Source organism: Mustela putorius, unplaced genomic scaffold (genome assembly GCF_011764305.1).
Source record: "Mustela putorius furo isolate JIRA1106 unplaced genomic scaffold, ASM1176430v1.1 tig00003853_pilon_pilon_pilon, whole genome shotgun sequence".
In the NCBI taxonomy this organism is placed as follows: domain Eukaryota; kingdom Metazoa; phylum Chordata; class Mammalia; order Carnivora; family Mustelidae; genus Mustela; species Mustela putorius.
Window position 1 is genome coordinate 19,384,319 of NW_025422005.1, and position 18,288 is coordinate 19,402,606.

The 18,288-nt window shown below is 50.3% G+C and overlaps 1 protein-coding gene across 4 annotated transcripts in view; it reads left to right on the top strand.

The window, feature by feature from the left end:
- Positions 1–10,126, top strand: part of RPS6KA1 (ribosomal protein S6 kinase A1) — a 38,736-nt gene extending 28,610 nt beyond the window's left edge. For all 4 annotated transcript variants that reach the window (XM_045064008.1, XM_045064009.1, XM_004741097.3 and 1 more), the window contains 5 exons: positions 6,938–7,099; positions 7,332–7,408; positions 7,639–7,756; positions 8,680–8,817; positions 9,156–10,126. In XM_045064008.1, the coding sequence (XP_044919943.1) occupies positions 6,938–7,099; positions 7,332–7,408; positions 7,639–7,756; positions 8,680–8,817; positions 9,156–9,278 (618 nt within the window). In that variant the 3' untranslated portion in view covers positions 9,279–10,126. The remainder of the gene's footprint in view (positions 1–6,937; positions 7,100–7,331; positions 7,409–7,638; positions 7,757–8,679; positions 8,818–9,155) is intronic.
- The last annotated feature ends 8,162 nt before the right edge of the window (positions 10,127–18,288 follow it).

The following is an 18,288-nucleotide window of genomic DNA, read 5'->3' on the forward strand; positions in this document are numbered from 1 at the left end:
AGGGGGAAGCAGGCTCCCTGCGGAGCAGAGAGCCCGATGCGGGGCTCGATCCCAGGACCCTGGGATCATGACCTGAGCTGAAAGCAGAGGCTTTAACCCACTGAGCCACCCAGATGCCCCGAAACCTCCCTTTTTTATGCCACAGACTAGTTGAAGAGATCAATTCTGGGAAATGTCCCACATTCTGAATGTGTTTGTTTGCTACCTTATGACATCATTTTTAAAAAATATTGTTTTGTTTTAAGATTTTATTTATTTTTGAGAGAAAGAGAGTGTGAGCAGTGGGAGGGGCAAAGGGAGAAGCAGGATCCCCCCTGAATGGGGAGCCCAACTCAGGACTCTATCCTAGGACCCTGGGATCATGACTTGAGCCAAAGGCAGACGCTTAACCAACTGAGCCACCCAGGCTCCCTATGGCATCATTTTCATTGTTTTTTTTTTTATTGCTTCTATTCTTCTATTTCTAAAGTCTTTTTTTTTTTCTGCCAGGCTGTAATTAATTGTAATTAATGCCCCACCCCTCTCCCGGCCACTGGTAGGCTGGATCCGCCATTCCCGCACGCAGGCACCCCCTATTTCTAAAGTCTTAATCATATCCTGCTTTAACTTCTTTTCCGAAGCAAGGAGTTAGAAAACACTTCATGGGAGGTGCGGTGTGTACTTGATATGGCATGTCACTCCGAGCCCAGCATCAGTGGGTGAGCCTGGCAGGGTGTTGTAAAGACCCCCACCAACCTTCCGTGCAGTGTTTTCATCCTCTCAGGATCTTCGGCCTGCATCAGTCATTTCGCTGGGGTTTACAGAAATGGCATTGTCTGATTCTGTCTAGTTTATGGGAGGGGGTTCTTTTGTAAAAGAAAAAAAAAATCTGAGCTTCACTTTGGTTACCACATGTACCAACCGTTTTAATGGTCATGTTTGAAGTGGTTTAGGCTTTTGAAATGGCCAGTGCAAATAGACTAATATTTAAATATGTCAGGTCAGATAGTAAATGTTTCCTTTTCCTGTTTTGTTCTCAAGTGAGTACTAGTTAAAGTCACCCCCAAGAAGGTTTAGAAGATAGAGCCAAAGCAGGGAGTTTCCAGTGGGTCAAGCTCAAAGCAAGGAAGGACTTTCTAGAGCAAGAGCTGCCTTCTCTACCAGGGGTATATAAACTCCCAAGTACAGACAGCTGCGTGGGGGGCGTGGCATGGAAGGACATTGTCTCTTTCCCACTGCCGTGAGTCTCTGGGTCTCTGAAGTTTCTGGCGCTTTCCAAATACCAGGGGAGATGGGGAGGAAATGGGAAACTGAGGTATTTGGAGGGAGATTCTTTGAGCTGATTGTGAACTGGCAGTATCTGTGGTCTAGAGGCTGGGACTCTCCTAAGGGGGATGGAAAGGGGATAACCAGCAACAGGGTCCCCTGGGATTTTCTATCTGTTTTAATGTTATCTTTTTATTGAAGGTAGGACATAAAAACACAAATCCTAACGTACAAGTCAGTAAATTTTCCGAAAGTGAACGCACCTACATAATCAGCACCCAGATCAAGAATCAAAGCGTTTCCAGTTTCCCCAAATGTGTTAATATCCCTGCCAGTCCCTGCCCCCTTCCCAGGGATGACCATTCTAAGCTGACTGCTGACAGCTTCGATTCATTTTGCCTGCCTTTGAATTTCACGTGCACACCTTCTGTCGTATCCGGCTCCCACCACATCACACACTGTCCTGCACGTGGTTGTGAGGCCGAAGCTCCCTGATCCTCATTGCGGTGTAGCTTCCACTGTGTGAACAGACAATGCCTTCACGGTCCCTTCTGCTGTTAATGGACCTTGGGTTGTTATCAGTGTTTGACTATGACAAGTAAATAATGCTGCTGTGACATTCTAGCGCTTGTCTTTCGGTGACCACTCATGTGCGTTGTGACACTGTGTGCATACCAGCAGCAGGCCCTCCGGGTTGCAGTGTGTGTGTGTGTGTGTGTGTTCATGTCTAGTAGGTGATGCCAGATAGTTCGTCGAAGCTCTTTTGCCCGCTTACAGCCCCTCCAGAGCATGTGGGAGTTTGGGTCCTTGACGATGCTCAGGCTTATGCAGGGCTGTAATCCCAGCCCTTCCGGTAGACTAGACGGGGAGGGCTTTCTCGTGGTGGTTTTCATTTGCATTTCCCTGGTGACCAGTGAAGTTGAGCCCCTCTTTGTGTGTTTATTGCCACTTTGGACAGCCTCTTTCATGAAATGCCTGTTCAAGTCCTATGTTTATTTTTAAAAATTGGGTTGTCTGTCTTTTTCATCTTATTTGCGAGAGTTCTTTGTGGAACACATGGAACCCTTTTAAGCCCAGCTTCCCTTGTGCTGCCTCCAGAAGGGTTCACTGTGCCCGGGGGAGCCTGTTTGAAAAGTCAGTAGAGAGTGACACTTTGGCTTTTCTGTTTGACCGATGATTTACATAGAAGAACTTCACTTCTGTGTGTGTGTGTGTGTGTGTGTGTGTGTGTGTGTGTGGCTGGTCCCAGGCGCCTAAACGCGCATCCTCTAGTGATGGGGACCGCGACAGACGGTAGCTGGCGCCACACAGCAGTTCCCACAGGCTAGACAAAGTTCTTTTTATTTTTATTTTTAAGGATATATTTATTTATTTATTTATTTGACAGAGAGAAAGAGAGATAGCAAGAGAGGGAACACAAGCAGGGGGAGTGGGAGAGGGAAAAGCAGGCTTCCTGCTGAGCAGGGAGCCCGATTTCGGGGCTCGATCCCAGGACCCTGGGATCATGACCTGAGCCGAAGGCAGACGCTTAACTACTGAGCCATCCAGGCGCCCCCTGAGTTCTAAGCACGTTACTTATCAACTCACTTAATTGTTCCGACAGACAGTTGGGAGTTGGGTACTGTCATTATGCCCATTTTATAAGTGAGGGAGCTGAGGCTCTGGGAGTAAGTAAAAGTCTCCTCGCTAATCTGGCTTCCCGGTCCTCTAGTCTCTCCTTATTGTCCTTTATTTAATCTTTAAGTGCTTCTTTTTTCTTTCTTTCTTTCTTTCATTTTTTTTTTTTTTTTAAGATTTTATTTGTTTCAGGGCGCCTGGGTGGCTCAGTGGGTTAAGCAGCTGCCTTTGGCTCAGGTCATGATCTCAGGGTCCTGGGATCAAGTCCCGCATTGGGCTCTCTGCTCAGCAGGGAGCCTGTTTCCCCCTTTCTCTCTGCCTACTTGTGATCTCTCTCTGCCAAATAAATAAATAAAATCTTTTAAAAAAATTTTTATTTGTTTCACAGAGTATGAGCACACAAGCAGGGGAAATGGCAGGCAGAGGGAGAAGCAGGCTCCATGCTGAGCAAGGAGCATGATGCAGAACTCGATCCCAGGACCCCAGGATGATGACCTGGGCCGAAGGCAGACACTTAACCTGAGCTGCCCAGGCGACCCTTTAAGTGCTTCTTAACAAGCACGCACTGTATCTGAATGTCCAGCACGGTGGTGGCTTCGGCCCCGAGAGTGCTGGAGTTACAGGGCCATTTCCCAAGCCCGGTGCTAAATATTCCTGGTACATAACTCATATGCTCCTTCCTCCCTCAGCACTATCACCAGCCCCATTTTCCAGGTGAGAAAACTGAGACCTAGAAAGGGTAAGTGACATGCCCAAGATCACACAGGCTGTTAAAGTCAGGATTCGCACTCTGCCTGACTGAAATCCCAGCTCTGCTAGAGGCCACAGCCTACTGCTCCTCTGTGGCTACATTTGACTGTGTCCATATTTTATTTGGCCTGCAGGCCGTGGGGTGGTTTTTTTTGCTTTGGGTTTGGTTGAGTTGGGTAATTTGGCTCCTTTTGAAACGTGGGCCTGAGGTGCTGCGCGGGGATTGTGGGCTGGAATGGGTCAGGTCGCAGCTGTCCCTTTTGACTGGTTGGCCTGGCTCCCCCTCCCCCCACACACACACCTAGTGACAGGAGGGATGACATCAGAATCAGCGGGAATGGGGGGCTTCCTGCCGTAGTGAGCCACCATCACCTGGAGGAGTTTGGGGGCAGGATAATGATCAAAAACTTTCATATCCCAGTTTTCCAAAAGTGTTATCTGTGTCACACCAACTGCAAAGACTGGAATTAAGGTCAGAGACGGGTTCAAGTTCCACCTCTGTTTTTTACTTGCATGACCAAGTCCATTCTCTTCTCATAGCCCTGGTTTCCTTCTCTGGGGAACAGGGCCAGCAGTCCCTGCCCTGTCTGCTGACCTAGGTATAACCGGCAGCGCCCCCGTGAGCTTTTGGGCAGGGGAGTTCTTTGGAAACCAGGAAGATCACTCATACTGGGTAGTCAGTGTCCTCAGCCCGGCTGAGCGTCCCTGACTCCTGGGAAGCTAGGCTGGGCCTTCCTCAGGGAAGAGTCTACGTTTGTGGGGTCTGGCTCTGTCTTTGGGGCCATGTGATTGGATTAGGAAGGACAGAGCCCTAGGAGCTGGTCAGGCACGGCCCAATCAGGGGCTGCCCAAGAGCTTGGCTACAACTCATGGGTGTCATCCCGACACCCCTGCCGGTGTAGACCTCTCCTCCTTATCTCGCTGTTCCCTCTGGACGTGGACTGTCCTGGGCCAAGGCTACCCTCCAGCCTACCCACCCCACAGGCACCTGCTAGTGGGCTTGGGGCTCAACTGGGATTATGAAGGGGCCATCTCATAAAGCCAGCTAATCTGTGAGAGCTAACCTCACCTGCAAGATCTCCATGTGTTTCAGAGGCGGGTTTGTTCATTCATTGTACACAGTTCACTTCGCCCTTGCTCAGTGCTGGGGGTGAGCAGCTGTTCCACAGACATGGTTATTTATGGTCAGATGAACTTTCATTGGCCTGAGCTTAGGACTAGTGAGAGGTTATCGCAGACAGTGAGGCTACAGTGGATAACTGAGCCTCCTACACCGGGTGGGGGACTTCGGGCTTTATCCTGCAGGTAGTAGGGAGCCGCCAAAGGTTTTTGAGAACACCTTTTTAGCTCATGGGAGAAGGAGCAAGAGGGTGAGACCGAGTTTGTTGTGAGATATGTTGGGTTCGGGGGTCTATGGAACATTCAGTGGTTGCTATCTGGTAAGCAGCTATATGATTCTGGACTCAGAAAAGTTCTGGGCTAGGGTCTGTGATCTGAGGTTGTTGATAATTAGGTAACGGAGGAGTGGCTCTACACAGAACCCTGCAGAGGGAGCAGGGAGGATAGAAAGAGGAGTGGGTCAGCCCTCAGACTTCAGGGGAGCAGGGGGGCGCCAGAGGAATCATTTGCTTTGGCCTCAGTGGTAAGTGTCATTCAGGCAACAGGTTCCTCGAATACCTGCTGCATGCTATCAACTATTGTAAATGTTGAGATACAGCAGTGAATGAAACACTCATGAAACTTACATTCCAGTGGCTGGATTCAGAAAAACAATTAAGTACATACTGTGTCAAATGGAGGTAAATGCTATGGGTAAACATAAAGCAGAGTGAGGAGACTAAGGGGTACTGGTTGGTATTTGCTATTTTATATGGAATGATCCAGAGAATTCCTCACTGATAAGGTAACATTTGAGCAGGGACCTGAAAGAAACAAGAGAATGGGCCAGGCAGATGCCTGAGGCAGGAATGTTCCCAAAAGTGGGAACAGTGAGTGCAAAGGTCCTAAGGCAGGAGTGTGCTTGGCATGTTGAAGGAAATGCAAAGAGGCTGGTGTAGCTGAAGCTGTGAGCAAGGAGGAGGGTGCTACAGGACAACAGAGTGCAAGAGATGTGGATGAGTGGCAGGGGAAAGATCAGGTGGGGCCATGTAGCATTCGTAAGGACTCTTAAAAGGGGAAGCCTTGGAGGGGTTCCAGCCAGGATGACATGATCTGACTTATATTTAACAGGGTCACTCTGGCTGATGTATGTATGTATGTATGTATGTATGTATTTAAATGATTATTTATTTGATTATTTCTTTGAGAGAAAGAGAGAGCTTGCAAAAAAGCAGGGGAGCTGCAGAGGGAGAGGGAGAAGCAGGTTCCCCACCGAGTAGGGAGCCCCACATGTGGCTCAATTCTAGAACCCTGGGCTCATGACCGAAGCAGAAGGCGGATGCTTAATGGACTGAGCCACCCAGGTGCCCCTGACTGCTGTATTTAGAACAGACTGTAGGGGGCAGGGGAGAAGCAGGGAGAACAGTTAGAAGGCGGTTGCTGTAATACTGGGGAGGAATGATAGTGTTCCTGGTAGGGATCAGTGTGCTGCCCCCTACACCTCCTACACCACGTGGGGGACTTTTCAGCCTCCTACACGTGCCCCCCACGTGGTGTAGGGGTTGAAAAGGGTTTGGGCTCTGGATATATTTCAGTGGTAGAGACAGCAGAGCTTGCTGATGCCTTGATTGAGGAATGTAAGGGGAAAAAAAGGAATCGAAGGGGTACCTGAGTGGCTCAGTCGGTTAACTATCTGCCTTCGGCTCATGTCATGATCCCAGGTTCCTGGGATCGAGCCCCAAGTCAGGCTCCCTGCTCTGCGGGAGGCCTGCTTCTCCTTCTCCTTCTGCCTGCTGCTCTCCCTGCTTGTGCCCTTTCTCTGTCAAAGAAATATATAAAATCTTCAAAAATTAAAAAAAAAAAAACAGTAAAAAAAGAGGAATTGAGGAGGACTCAGGATTTTGACTCAAGCCATGGGAAACATCGGCGGAGTTATCGTTGGGAAAAACTGTGATAAGCACATTTGAGGGGAGAAAAAGGCAGAAAAAGCAGAGTCTGGTGTGGACACGGGTGAAATTAGGACTGCCTCACAGGCATCCCCATGAAATTCAGATCAGCAGTACCCTTAGCACCAAGGGCCCCATTTCAGCCCCTTCCCTTCCTCTCAGATTCTGGGTCCTTCTGTTCCTCTCTGAGCCCGTCTTCCTCACTCCCTCATCCCTGGCAGTTGACCTGGGTCACTAGCAGCCTGCCCACACTGAGAACTGACCAGACCCTCTGCCCCTAGGTTGTTCATAGGGACCTCAAGCCCAGCAACATCCTGTACGTGGACGAGTCTGGGAATCCCGAATGCCTGCGCATCTGTGACTTTGGCTTTGCCAAGCAGCTGCGGGCTGAGAATGGGCTCCTCATGACACCTTGCTACACTGCCAACTTTGTGGCACCTGAGGTGAGTCGTGCCAGCCTCCTTACCTGCGAGAGGAAGGGGGCCTGGCATAGGAGGCCTTGTGCCCCTTTTACGGAGGCCCCACGTGGTCCAGGATTCCAGTCTGTATGGTTTTGGCTTCGGTGCCCAGGGAGGTTGGGATCCTTGTCCTACCCTGGGGAGCAACCTGCAAGCATCTGGGGCCACTTGCCACCACCCCAGACTAACCACCCTCCCCTGCCTTCCTTGCTGCCAGGTGCTGAAACGCCAGGGCTACGATGAAGGCTGCGACATCTGGAGCCTGGGCATTCTGCTGTACACCATGCTGGCTGGGTGAGCGTCCCCTCTCCCCTGACCCTACCTCCAACCCCAGTGCACAGGCGGGGCTGGTGCTTGGCTGATGGGAGAGATGAAGCCCCACCTCAGGAAGGTCTGAAGATAGGGATGTGGCCCTGCCCTGGGGAATACCCAGTCTGAAGGGAGAAACACAGCTCCCTACCCCCACCCTGAGCCCAGGATGGGGGCCAGAGGCTCTGGCCAAACTTTTCTGGACTTCTCTCCAGATATACTCCATTTGCCAACGGACCCAGTGACACACCAGAGGAAATCCTGACCCGGATCGGCAGTGGGAAGTTTACCCTGAGTGGGGGAAATTGGAACACCGTGTCAGAGACGGCCAAGGTGAGTCCGTGAGGCCCAGCTTATTTGCAGTGGGGAGGCAGCTTCCCATCCTGGGGCTTTTCAGCAGTTGGTGAATAGGTAATCTGCAATCTTGTTTCCGCAAGCGGAACGTTCCACAAATCCCTGTTGCTGTACTTCTCCAAGTGGAAGCTACCCAGGCAGACTGCCTTCCTGCCTTGTTTGGACAACCTGGTGACCATTCACGGCCCCTCCCATGTTCTAAGCCCTGTGCAGGGGGGACAGAAGGCTGCGTAATCACAGCCCTTGCCTTGTGGGAACTTGGTGTATCTCCCCAGAGATACAGGCCTGCATACAAGGAACAGAAATGCCAGGCCACAGAGAAAGGCAAGTTCTTCTCCAGGGCTGCAGGCATTGGAGGCATGGAGCAGTGCTACTGACCACGTCAAGCAGAGAGGCCTCATAGGAGGCAACTTTTGAGCTCTCTGTATTACCAAGCTTCCAGCTATGGGAGCCTCTGTGCCAGACAAAAGGTTGAGCCATTAATGAATAGTACCTCATATCAGCCTTATGAGGCAGATCGTGTCATTCTCCCTCTTTCTCAGAGGAGAAACTAAGGCTCAAAACATGGAAGCAATTTGCCCAGGATACTCAGTCGATCAGCAGAGGAGTTCAAGTTTTGAACCCGAGTCTATCTGATCTCAACTTTAGGTTCTCCTCACCTTCCTGCATGGCTTCTAGAAGGTGAAAGAGAAGGGAAAGAACATTCCAGAAAGAAGTCCCAAAGAAGGGCCTGTGCTTGGGGAGGCCTTGAAGTGATGTGGAAAGTGGGTTACAGGGGCTGCTGGAAGGGTTCAGGCTGAAGATGGTGGGAGATGATGGAAGTTGGCCACTTGCCCATTTCTCATCAGAGGAACCCAGGTGTGTGTTCCTCCCAGCAACCCTCTTGTTTGCCGTGCCCCCAGGACCTGGTGTCCAAGATGCTGCATGTGGACCCCCACCAGCGCCTCACAGCTAAGCAGGTGCTGCAGCACCCGTGGATCACCCAGAAAGACAAGCTCCCGCAGAGCCAACTGTCCCACCAGGACCTACAGCTTGTGAAGGTATGGCCACTCCGGGCTGCTGGGCCTCTGGTGGCCCAGGCCAGGGTTCTGTGGGCCAGAACCCGGGTGGCATAGCCTATACATGCCATATCTATTTGCCCTTAGGGAGCCCCAGTCTAATATGCAAGGGTGTCGTTGGTCCTCTGGGGGACATAGGCTCTGACCTCTGAAGCCTCCAGTCTAATGGAGGAGGCAGGAGGCCAACCATGACAGACCACCAAGGCTGGCTTGGCAGGGGACTGGGCGGGTGTGGAACACAAAGCAGCCGGGAAGCACATGTTCCCGCTCCCACCTGTACCCCCAACTGTTGTGATCTGACCTCCCACCTTCTCTCCCAGGGAGCCATGGCAGCCACCTACTCTGCACTCAACAGCTCCAAGCCCACCCCTCAGCTGAAGCCCATCGAATCATCAATCCTGGCCCAGCGGCGGGTGAGGAAGCTGCCATCCACCACCCTGTGAGAAGCCACGTCGTTCCGGCCACAGGGCGGTGCTAGCTTGATGGAGGCGGCATACTTCCCAGATGGAGCAGGCCTGAGTCCCAGGGCCAGAGGGAGCAGAGCCCTGAGGGGCCCAGGAAGCAGCCAGCCCAGGTCACCCCCACTGAGGGTGTGAGAAGTGCCTTCTCCTTTCCCGGGATGGACTCTTCTCGGCTCATGCTCTGCTGGTTGAAATCAGTTCACTGTACAAACTCATCTTTTTTTAAGGAAAAAATGGCATCAAACGCCATGGATTTTTTTACAAGATCCATTTGCCTTTCCGGGAATGGAAATAGTCAGTGCGGCCCCAGGAGGGGCACTGCATCACACCAGGGCTCTCTGCGGCAGAGAATCCTTAGAGCTTTGGCATCTACCCCGGGGCCCCCCACGAAGGGCCATCCGTAAGCCATCTGCACATACCTCCAAGGCAGTCCAGCACCACCTTCTAGAGCCCTCGGCTGTTTAGTGGAACTTGCTCTACTCACGGTCAGCTCCTTTTCCGTTCTGTTCTGCTGGGGGGCGGCGGGGTTGGTCTAAACCTCTTCCTGCTAGAAGAGAGGACCAGGACCCTGTGACCCGCAGCTCAGGCACCAGCATCTACACCGGCCCCGCCAGGTGGTTCCCTGCAGGGAGATTGGGAAGCCCCAGGAGGAGGACCCAGAAAGCACTTTTGGGCTGACTCGTGTTGGAGTCTGCTCCGGACAGAGTTCACGAGAGGCCTGTGGGGCGGGCCGAAAGACGCAGGGGCTCTTTTTCATTTCTTCCTCAGCTGGTTACTCAGGGTTCATCTGTCCATGGCCTTTCTAATAAACTTGCAGTTGAGTTGAAGCACACTTGCCTCCACTTTTCATCCCTGAACTTCCCCTCTCTGCTACTGGGTGTCGAGGACTTTGGCAGCAACAAGAAATGGACCAGAGCCAATGAGCCCAGCTGCTTGGAGCTCAGGTCGTTTGGGGAGCACGTGGGAGTCCCACCAGCCCCTTCTTACACATCTCTGCCAGGGGATTCCGTTACGGTATTAATAAGATTAATAAGAGTAATAATATTATTAGCCACCAGTGACCAAGTACCAGGCACTGTGCCTGGGCCTTACGTGTGTATCTCATTTAATCTTAACACAGTGAGAGAAATGCTAGTCTATGATTAACTGTGTTTATAGATGGGGAAACACAGGCTCAGAGAGGAGAATGACATTTGTCCCCAATAAGTATTTTCTGAGCACCCACCATGGCCCTGCTCCAGATACTGGGGAAACAAGGAGAAAACAAGGTCATTGTTTTCACGGGCTTTTCCTCCTAATAGGGGCAATGGACAATTAACAAACTGAGGTCAGCTATGGGAAGACACATGCAGAATTAAATTGGGGTACAAGATGGCATAATCAGGAAGATCAGTGTGGGGAGGTGACCCAGAAGCTGAGACTAAATGATAAGGGGCTCTCTAAGACTGGGAGGCAGGGCAGACTCAGGAGGAAAGCAGCCTGGGCATGCTCAGGGTGGGACCAAAGGGAAGCCAACGGGGCTGTGACAGGGCCAGGGGTTTGCATGAGGTGAGGCTGGAAAGGAAGGTGGGGCTGCTCATGCCAGGCTTTGTGGCCCAGGGTAAGGGGTTTGCATTTGATTCAGAGGAAAATGTAAGCTCCTAGTAGAATTTAAGCAGAAGAGTGACGTGATTTGATTTACATTTTTTTAAAAGATTTTATTTATTTATTTGACAGACGGATATCACAAGTAGGCAGAAAGGCAGGCAGAGAGAGAGGAGGAAGCAGGCTCCCTGCTGAGCAGAGAGCCCGATGTGGGGCTCGATCCCAGGATCCCGGGATCATGACCTGAGCCAAAGGCAGAGGCTTTAAACCACTGAGCCACCCAGGCGCCCCTTGATTTACATTTTTAAAAGATGGCTCTGACTAACGTGCCAGTGGCTCAGATATGAGATGAAATGGCCTAGACTAAGACGGGAGGAGAGATGGGGACGAAGGGAGCAGGTATATGCTTTATAGGTAAAACAGCATTTGTTGGCAATTTGGATAAAGAGGCTAAGAGAGGAAGAAGAGTCTTACAGTATCTTCCATATTTTTGACTTGAACAGTAGAACACTGAGGGAAATGTGGAGGAACAGGTTTGAGAATTCTGTGGGAGAGAATTTTTTTTTTTTTTTAAGATTTTGTTTATTTGACAGAGAGAGAGATCACAAGTAGACAGAGAGGCAGGCAGAGAGAGGGGGAAGCGGGCTCCCTGCCAAGCAGAGAGCCCGATGCAGGGCTTGATCCCAGGACCCTGAGACCATGACCCAAGCTGAAGCCAGAAGCTTAACCCACTGAGCCACCCAGGCGCCCCAGGAGAGACCTTTTAAATACCCAATTAGAGATGTCAGCTAAGAGTTGTAACTAGAAGTTGGAGCTCCAGAAAGAGGTCTGGATTAGAAGTATCAATCTGGGAGTCATTAGCTTGGAGGAAGTTTATAGAACCGACAACCAAGAGGCTGGGCTTTTCCAAGTGTGGTCCACAGACCGGCAGCAGCAGCATCTGGGAACTGGTTAGAAGTACAGAAACTCAGGCCCCTCCCTAGACCAACTCAGTCAGATTCTACATGTGAACACAATCTGCATACGGTTTGTGTTCACACTGAAGTTGGAGAAGTGCTGCTGTAGGGACAGAGAGTAGAGAAGAGAGGGGACTGCCCTTGAGCCCTGGAATATGCTAGCAGGACAGCCAGTGAGCAGGGCCTGCCAGTCTGGCAAGGTTGGAAATGAACTCTATGAACCAGGGCCTCTGCTCCTGTTATTCTCAGCCTCCCCGCTTTATAAGTTAGAAAGCCAGAGCCTTAGAGGTGAACAGATCCTGTTAGGATGGAAGGAGTTTCCGGCACTAGCAGCTGAGCTAGAATTGGCCTAAGCATGTGGGTTGTGAACTAGCAGCCTCCCCACAAGAGGCAGGAAGGCAGTGTTGGAGTCCCAAGGGCTAAGCAACCCTCCTGAACACCCACTGAGAAACACAGCGCTGAGCGCCTGACCTGGGTATGTTCCACTCCCTTGAGACTCAGTTTCCCCACCTGTGCAGTGAAACCAACATATCCTGCCCACCACCCAGGGTTGTCTACCCTGGACCTCTTCACCCCAGCTGGACTCCTGAGCACCATCCCTGACTCCTTCCCACATCCATCTGCATCCTGGCCCCATCAATTCTGTCTCCTAAATATTAGGGGGATTTATCCCCTCCTCTCCATCCTCCCTGTCATATTTTTGTCCTTTGCCACAGCCTACTAATGCCCTCCAGTCTTTTATGTCCCCAGCACCTTCCATTTAGAATTACAGATTGGACCCAGCATCTGCCCTGGAATGGCTCCTTGTAGTTCACAGACAGAGCTCAGGCTGACAGTGTCCTATGTGATGCAGATCCTTTCTGGGCAACGGCTCTCGTAACGTATCCTCGTATTATTCCCGAAACCTGTACTTGCCATTCTCCTACCTCCCCTGGATTCTGCTGCTATGTGCTCTGATTAGCTCCTACTCATTTTTTAGAAAAAGTTGAAAGCAGTCCTCCTTTGGGATCCCCAGATATCCTCATGATCCATTTCTTTGTACATCATACTGTTTCCAAACAGCTAATGATGCCCCCCTTCCCCCACACCAGACTGTGAACTTGAGGGTATGTATTCATGTTGTACCCCAACACCTAGCACCAGGCCTGGCACACAATATTTTGGTCCTTAGATAGCGTATGTTGAAGGGGTCAGCACAAGAGAAAGCAGGAACAGTGAACTTGATGGTGGGTGGTACTAGAGGAAGCATAGAAACTACGTCCTCAAAGCTGCAGGGCCCTGGAAAGGCATCTAGGGAGGAGGAAGAGAAGCTAGTGCTCTGAGGCCCAGAACAGTTAGTGTCTTGTCCCAGGCACCAAAGGGAAGATTCAAGAACCAGGAATTGTTGATGGGTGGGGTGGGAGCCCACAGGTGTTTTCTCAGCAACTAAACTCTAAAGCATGAAATAGTTCACCTCTCTGCGCCTCAGTTTCCTCACTTGCTCAGCGGGATCATAATTCATGTCCAGGGCCCCTGGGTGGCTCAGTTGTTAAGCATCTGCCTTCAGCTCAGGTCATGATCCCAGGGTACTCGGATCGAGCCCCATATCTGGCTTCCAGCTCAGCGGGAAGCCTGCTTCTCCCTCTCCCACTCCCCCTGCCTGTGTTCCCTCTCTCACTGTGTCTTTCTCTGTCAAATAATAAATAAAATCTTTAAAAAATAATAATAATTCATGTCCATCTCACAGCATCACCTGAAGATCAATGGGCAAGTGAATATGAATATGTTTAGGAAGTCAAAAGAGCAGCTTTACCATTAAGCTTGTTCTAATTTTCACAAAGTCAAGACAACTCCCCAGGAGCTAAGTGGACTCCAGGAAAAGTGCCCAGCTGCCAGCATCTCCGCTAGGAACTTCCTTCTCTGAGTGCTGACTCCCTGGGTAAAACCCACTAATAGAAATATCCTGGCTTGAGGGACAAATTATTGATACATATGTCCCTAAATTCTAGAGTCACTCTTCCCTGTAATGCTCAATGACAATCCTCAAGCTTCCGCCTTATAGGACACCCTTTCCCATAAGATACGTGATCCCGTCTATTAAACGAATACTAGGGGCATCTGGGTGGCTCAGTCAGTTAAAGGTCCAACTCTTTTTTTTCTTTTAAGATTTTATTTATTTATTTGACAGAGAGAGAGACAGGTGAAGAGGGAGCACAAGCAGGGGGAGCGGGAGAGGGAGAAGCAGGCTACAGGGAGCCTGACATGGACCTCAATCCCAGGACCCTGGGATCATGACCTGAGCCAAAGGCTGATGACTAATGACTGAGCCACCCAGCACCCCAAGGGTCCAGCTCTTGATTTTGGCTCAGGTCATGATCTCAGGGTTGTGTGAGTATGAAGCCTGCGTAAGAGTCTCTTTCTCCGGGTGCCTGTGTGGCTCACTTGGTTGGGCATCCAACCCTTGGTTTTGACTCGGGTCGTGATCTCAAGAGTCATAGTATCGAGCCCCACATTGGGCTCTGAGCTCAGATTCCGTCTCTCTGCCCCTCCTACCCCATCCCTCTCTAAAATAAATAAATAAACAAAAACTATGTGGAGTGCTGGACACCAAGTGTATTCATGTTTTACTTCACTTGACCCTCATGTGAAGGAGGGATGATTAATTCCACTTCATACATGAGAAAATCGAGGCTTGGAGGTTGATTTGCCCAAGGACACGGGTGAGTGGCAGAGCAGAACTCGAAACGAAGTCTGTGTGATTCTGAAACTCCCTCAACAAGTGTGCTGTCCCATCTCTCTCCTTCCGAGAATGCCCCAAATCTACTTAAATGTCCCAGAGATCTGTCTGGTGTGGTCATAAACACTTCTATAATACTGGGGTCTGGTCTCAATTAGAGGATGTGGTTTTCCACAGTTACATTTCCCAGCTGGCAAACAACAGAGAATACGCTGGGAAATGCGGGGAGTTTCCTATGCACAGTCTCAGAAGGTAGTGAGTTCCCCATCACCTGGGCTGCACACACACAGAACTAATGAGCCTTGTCAGGATCTTCGAAGAGATTCTAGTCCCCAGCTGGGGGCTGTTTAAATGGTTTTACATGTCCCCCTCCGAGTCAGAGGCTCAGTTTCTTAACTGTTGGCACAGAGATCAAGGTCCCCGAGCATTTCTTACATTTTACCCACTACGTACCATGTTCTCCATGATTATTTCTAAGATAGGCAACCTCAGAAAGAAGGCTGGTTTCCTACATATGTTAGATATCCCAACATTTGGTACTTTGGTTAACACTTGGATTTGTCTCATCCAATCTTATAAGAAAAGGCCACCAAAGGACTTGCCAATCTGTGATCAGGCCATTTGTTTAATGGCCGTAATAGCAGGTATGATTTATTGAGTTCCTTCTTGACACCAAGCACATGGACACATCATCCCTAATGCAGTTATGGTTTTCACAAGTTCACAATAGGCCATTTCACATTTATGAAAGACCAACTTATGGAGTGCCTGGGTGGCTCAGTTGGTTGGGCGACTGCCTTCAGCTCAGGTCATGATCCTGGAGTCCTGGGATCGAGTCCCACATTGGGCTCCCTGCTCAGCGGGGAGTCTGCTTCTCCCTCTGACCTTCCCCCACTCATGCTTTCTCTCTCTCAAATAAATAAATAAAATCTTAAAAAAAAAAAAAAGGACCTACTTAACTATCTGTTTCTGCTAAGCAAAAGACACCCAAAGAGGATTTTCACTGATGTGAAAAAGGCAAAAAGTGAAAATAAAGAGCATTCCACGGCTCTCACAGAGGCAGAGCTCCCCTCAAGCAACCCGGCCAAGCTCCTCCCTGAGGAGCCCCACTCATTGTCAAGCCTCCATGGCTCTTCTTTCTTTCTTTCTTTCTTTTTTTTTTGACTTTTTAAAAAAGATTTTATTTATTTATTTGACAGACAGAGATCACAAGTAAGTAGGCAGAGAGGCAGGCAGAGAGGGGGTGGGGAGGAAGCAGGCTCCCTGCTGAGCAGAGAGCCCGATGCGGGGCTCGATCCCAGGACCCTGAGATCGTGACCTGAGCCGAAGGCAGAGGCTTAACCCACTGAGCCACCTAGGTGCCCTCATTTTTTTTTTTTAAGTAAGCTCAATACCCAATCAGGACTTGAACTCAGGACCCTGAGATCAAGAGTCACATATTCTACCAACCAAGCCAGCTACTACATCTCTGAACCGTGTCTGGTAGCATCTGTGCTTTATCTCAGTTTGTTCTGTGCATCTGCTAGCAAGATGGGTTCTAAGGTATCAGAAAAGCCTAAGAGAGTTATTTTTGGGGTCTCAGGAAAGCTAAAAAAATTTCCCATTTTTAAATATTAATTGCTTCTTCACTTTATGTCATTTCGGCTTCTGGAAGTCTTCATAGGAACACTATGCTTTCAGACAGTGGAGGAAACCTGTACTCGAAACAGTCTCATGAGGTGGATATTATAATTTCCATCTTCGGAGGCTCAGAGAGAAAACCTGCCCACAGTCCCCAGTGAGTTGGTGACTGAGCCGTGTTTTAAGCCCAGGTCTGTTTGGCCCTAGAGCTCACGGTATACCACCCTGACACACAGGTGGGGCTTCATCCCGCAGTGACTCACAAAAATCTCACAGTCAAAAGGGCTCTGAAAGTCTTCACCCCTGTCTCTACCCACTACAGGAATCTCCCGTAGAAGGTTATCTGGTTCTGCTCAAAGACCGTCAATGACGGAGACTCCGCCACATCACAAGGTGGTCCCCGCCTGGTTGGAAAGTTCCTCCACTTTGACTGAGATCTTCTGAGTGGCTTCTCTCTCTTGGGGGGATTCCCACTAACTCCAAGGGACTCAGCAGAGAAGTGAGTCAACAGTAGTAGGGAGATATCTGAACGAGCTCTCCCCTCGCCCCCACCCCAGGAAGGCAGCTGCCACAGCAGGCGGAGGCTTGGTGCTAAGCCCATGTTGCCAAGAGAGGAAGACCCTGTGAAGCAAGCAGGAGGCCCTGTGGTCATGCCCCCAGGCCCTGCCCCCAGGCCCACGCAAGGGGCCCCCATCCGTCCCCTTCTGTCTCGACTCCTGCCCAATTCATCTGCGAGGGCAACAGTGGGTTAGTAGTGGGAACAGTTACTGGACGTTGAGTCAGACCTGTGATCACACTCCAACCCCAGCTCCCCCCAGACCTGCTGTGTGACCTTGGGCGAGTCATCGTACTGCTCTGATGTTCCCTCAACCGTCAAACAGGGCTATTGCGAACATTAAAAGAGAGGGTGTGTGAAGTGTCTACAGAGCTTTTCAGTTACAAGCAAACAGTAACCAGGATGTAGGAAGCTGTGTAGACCTGTGGTTAAGGGCAGACTCTGAGGTTAGGCTCCCCAGGTTTTGTTGTTTAACTGTTTTCTTCACGTATAAGCAGTCCTGGGTTAGAATCCAATTTTGACCACTTGTCTGTGTGACTTTGGGCAAGACATTTAAAACTTTTTTTTTTCATTGAGAGAGAGAGAGCGCGCACGTGTGCATGCACACTCAAGCAGAGGGGGGCGGTGTTGGAGGGTGGGGGGAGGGGGAGGGGAGAGAGAGAATCCTAAGCAGTCTCCAGGCCCAGCACAGAGTTGGGCAAGTCCTTTAACCTCTCTGCCTTAATTTTCTTTCTTTAAAATGGCTGTTAATAGTCGTGTCTGCTCCTTGGTGAAGGTGAAAGGGGTAATACTTTCAGAAGTATATGGCCCAGGGCCTGACACATATGAAGAACTTAACCCACTCCCTCCTCCTAGAGCACAGTCCCCTCCCTCTCCCTCTCCCCAAGCCCCTTTGAAGTAGAGGGTGTCACATCCAAAGCCTGGAGAGAGGCCCATCTATCTGAGCATCTCTGGCCCACAGGGAGAGGATGGAGCCCTCCCTTAAGGACCTTCTCTGCCTTTCCCCCTCCTACCCCCAGAGCCACACTCTGAGTTACACTTCATGTTTATGACTCAGTCTGAAACTTCTTATTATAAATAATTTCCTCTGTTCCTCTTCCCTTCTTTTGCTCCACACCCACTGCCCAGGCCGTGAGCCAGATTGAGAAACTGAGGGGCCAATGACACGTATTTGAACTGGATGTGAGGACTGTACTTGCGGTGGGCCTGGAGTCACTCAGCCATCTCAAACCCGTCTGACCAGGGCTGGATTTGGTCAAAGTCATTCCTGCCGTCATGACAGAACTTTAGTTATCAGACCCTTTGCATGGACTTCATAGAGCGCCTGAAGGGGCTAAATTCTCGCCTGGAAGAATGAGTAGGGGTTGGAATCAGAAGGCAGGAGATTGAAATCAAAACTCAGCACCAGCCATGACTTGCTCTGTGATCTTGGGCAAGTAGATTGGCCTCTGACCTTCATTTTCTTCATCTGCAAACCATCCTCAAGGGTTATAAGAACAAGGACACGTGGGTGGCTCAGTCAGTTAAGCATCTGCCTTCAGCTCTGGTCATGATCCCAGG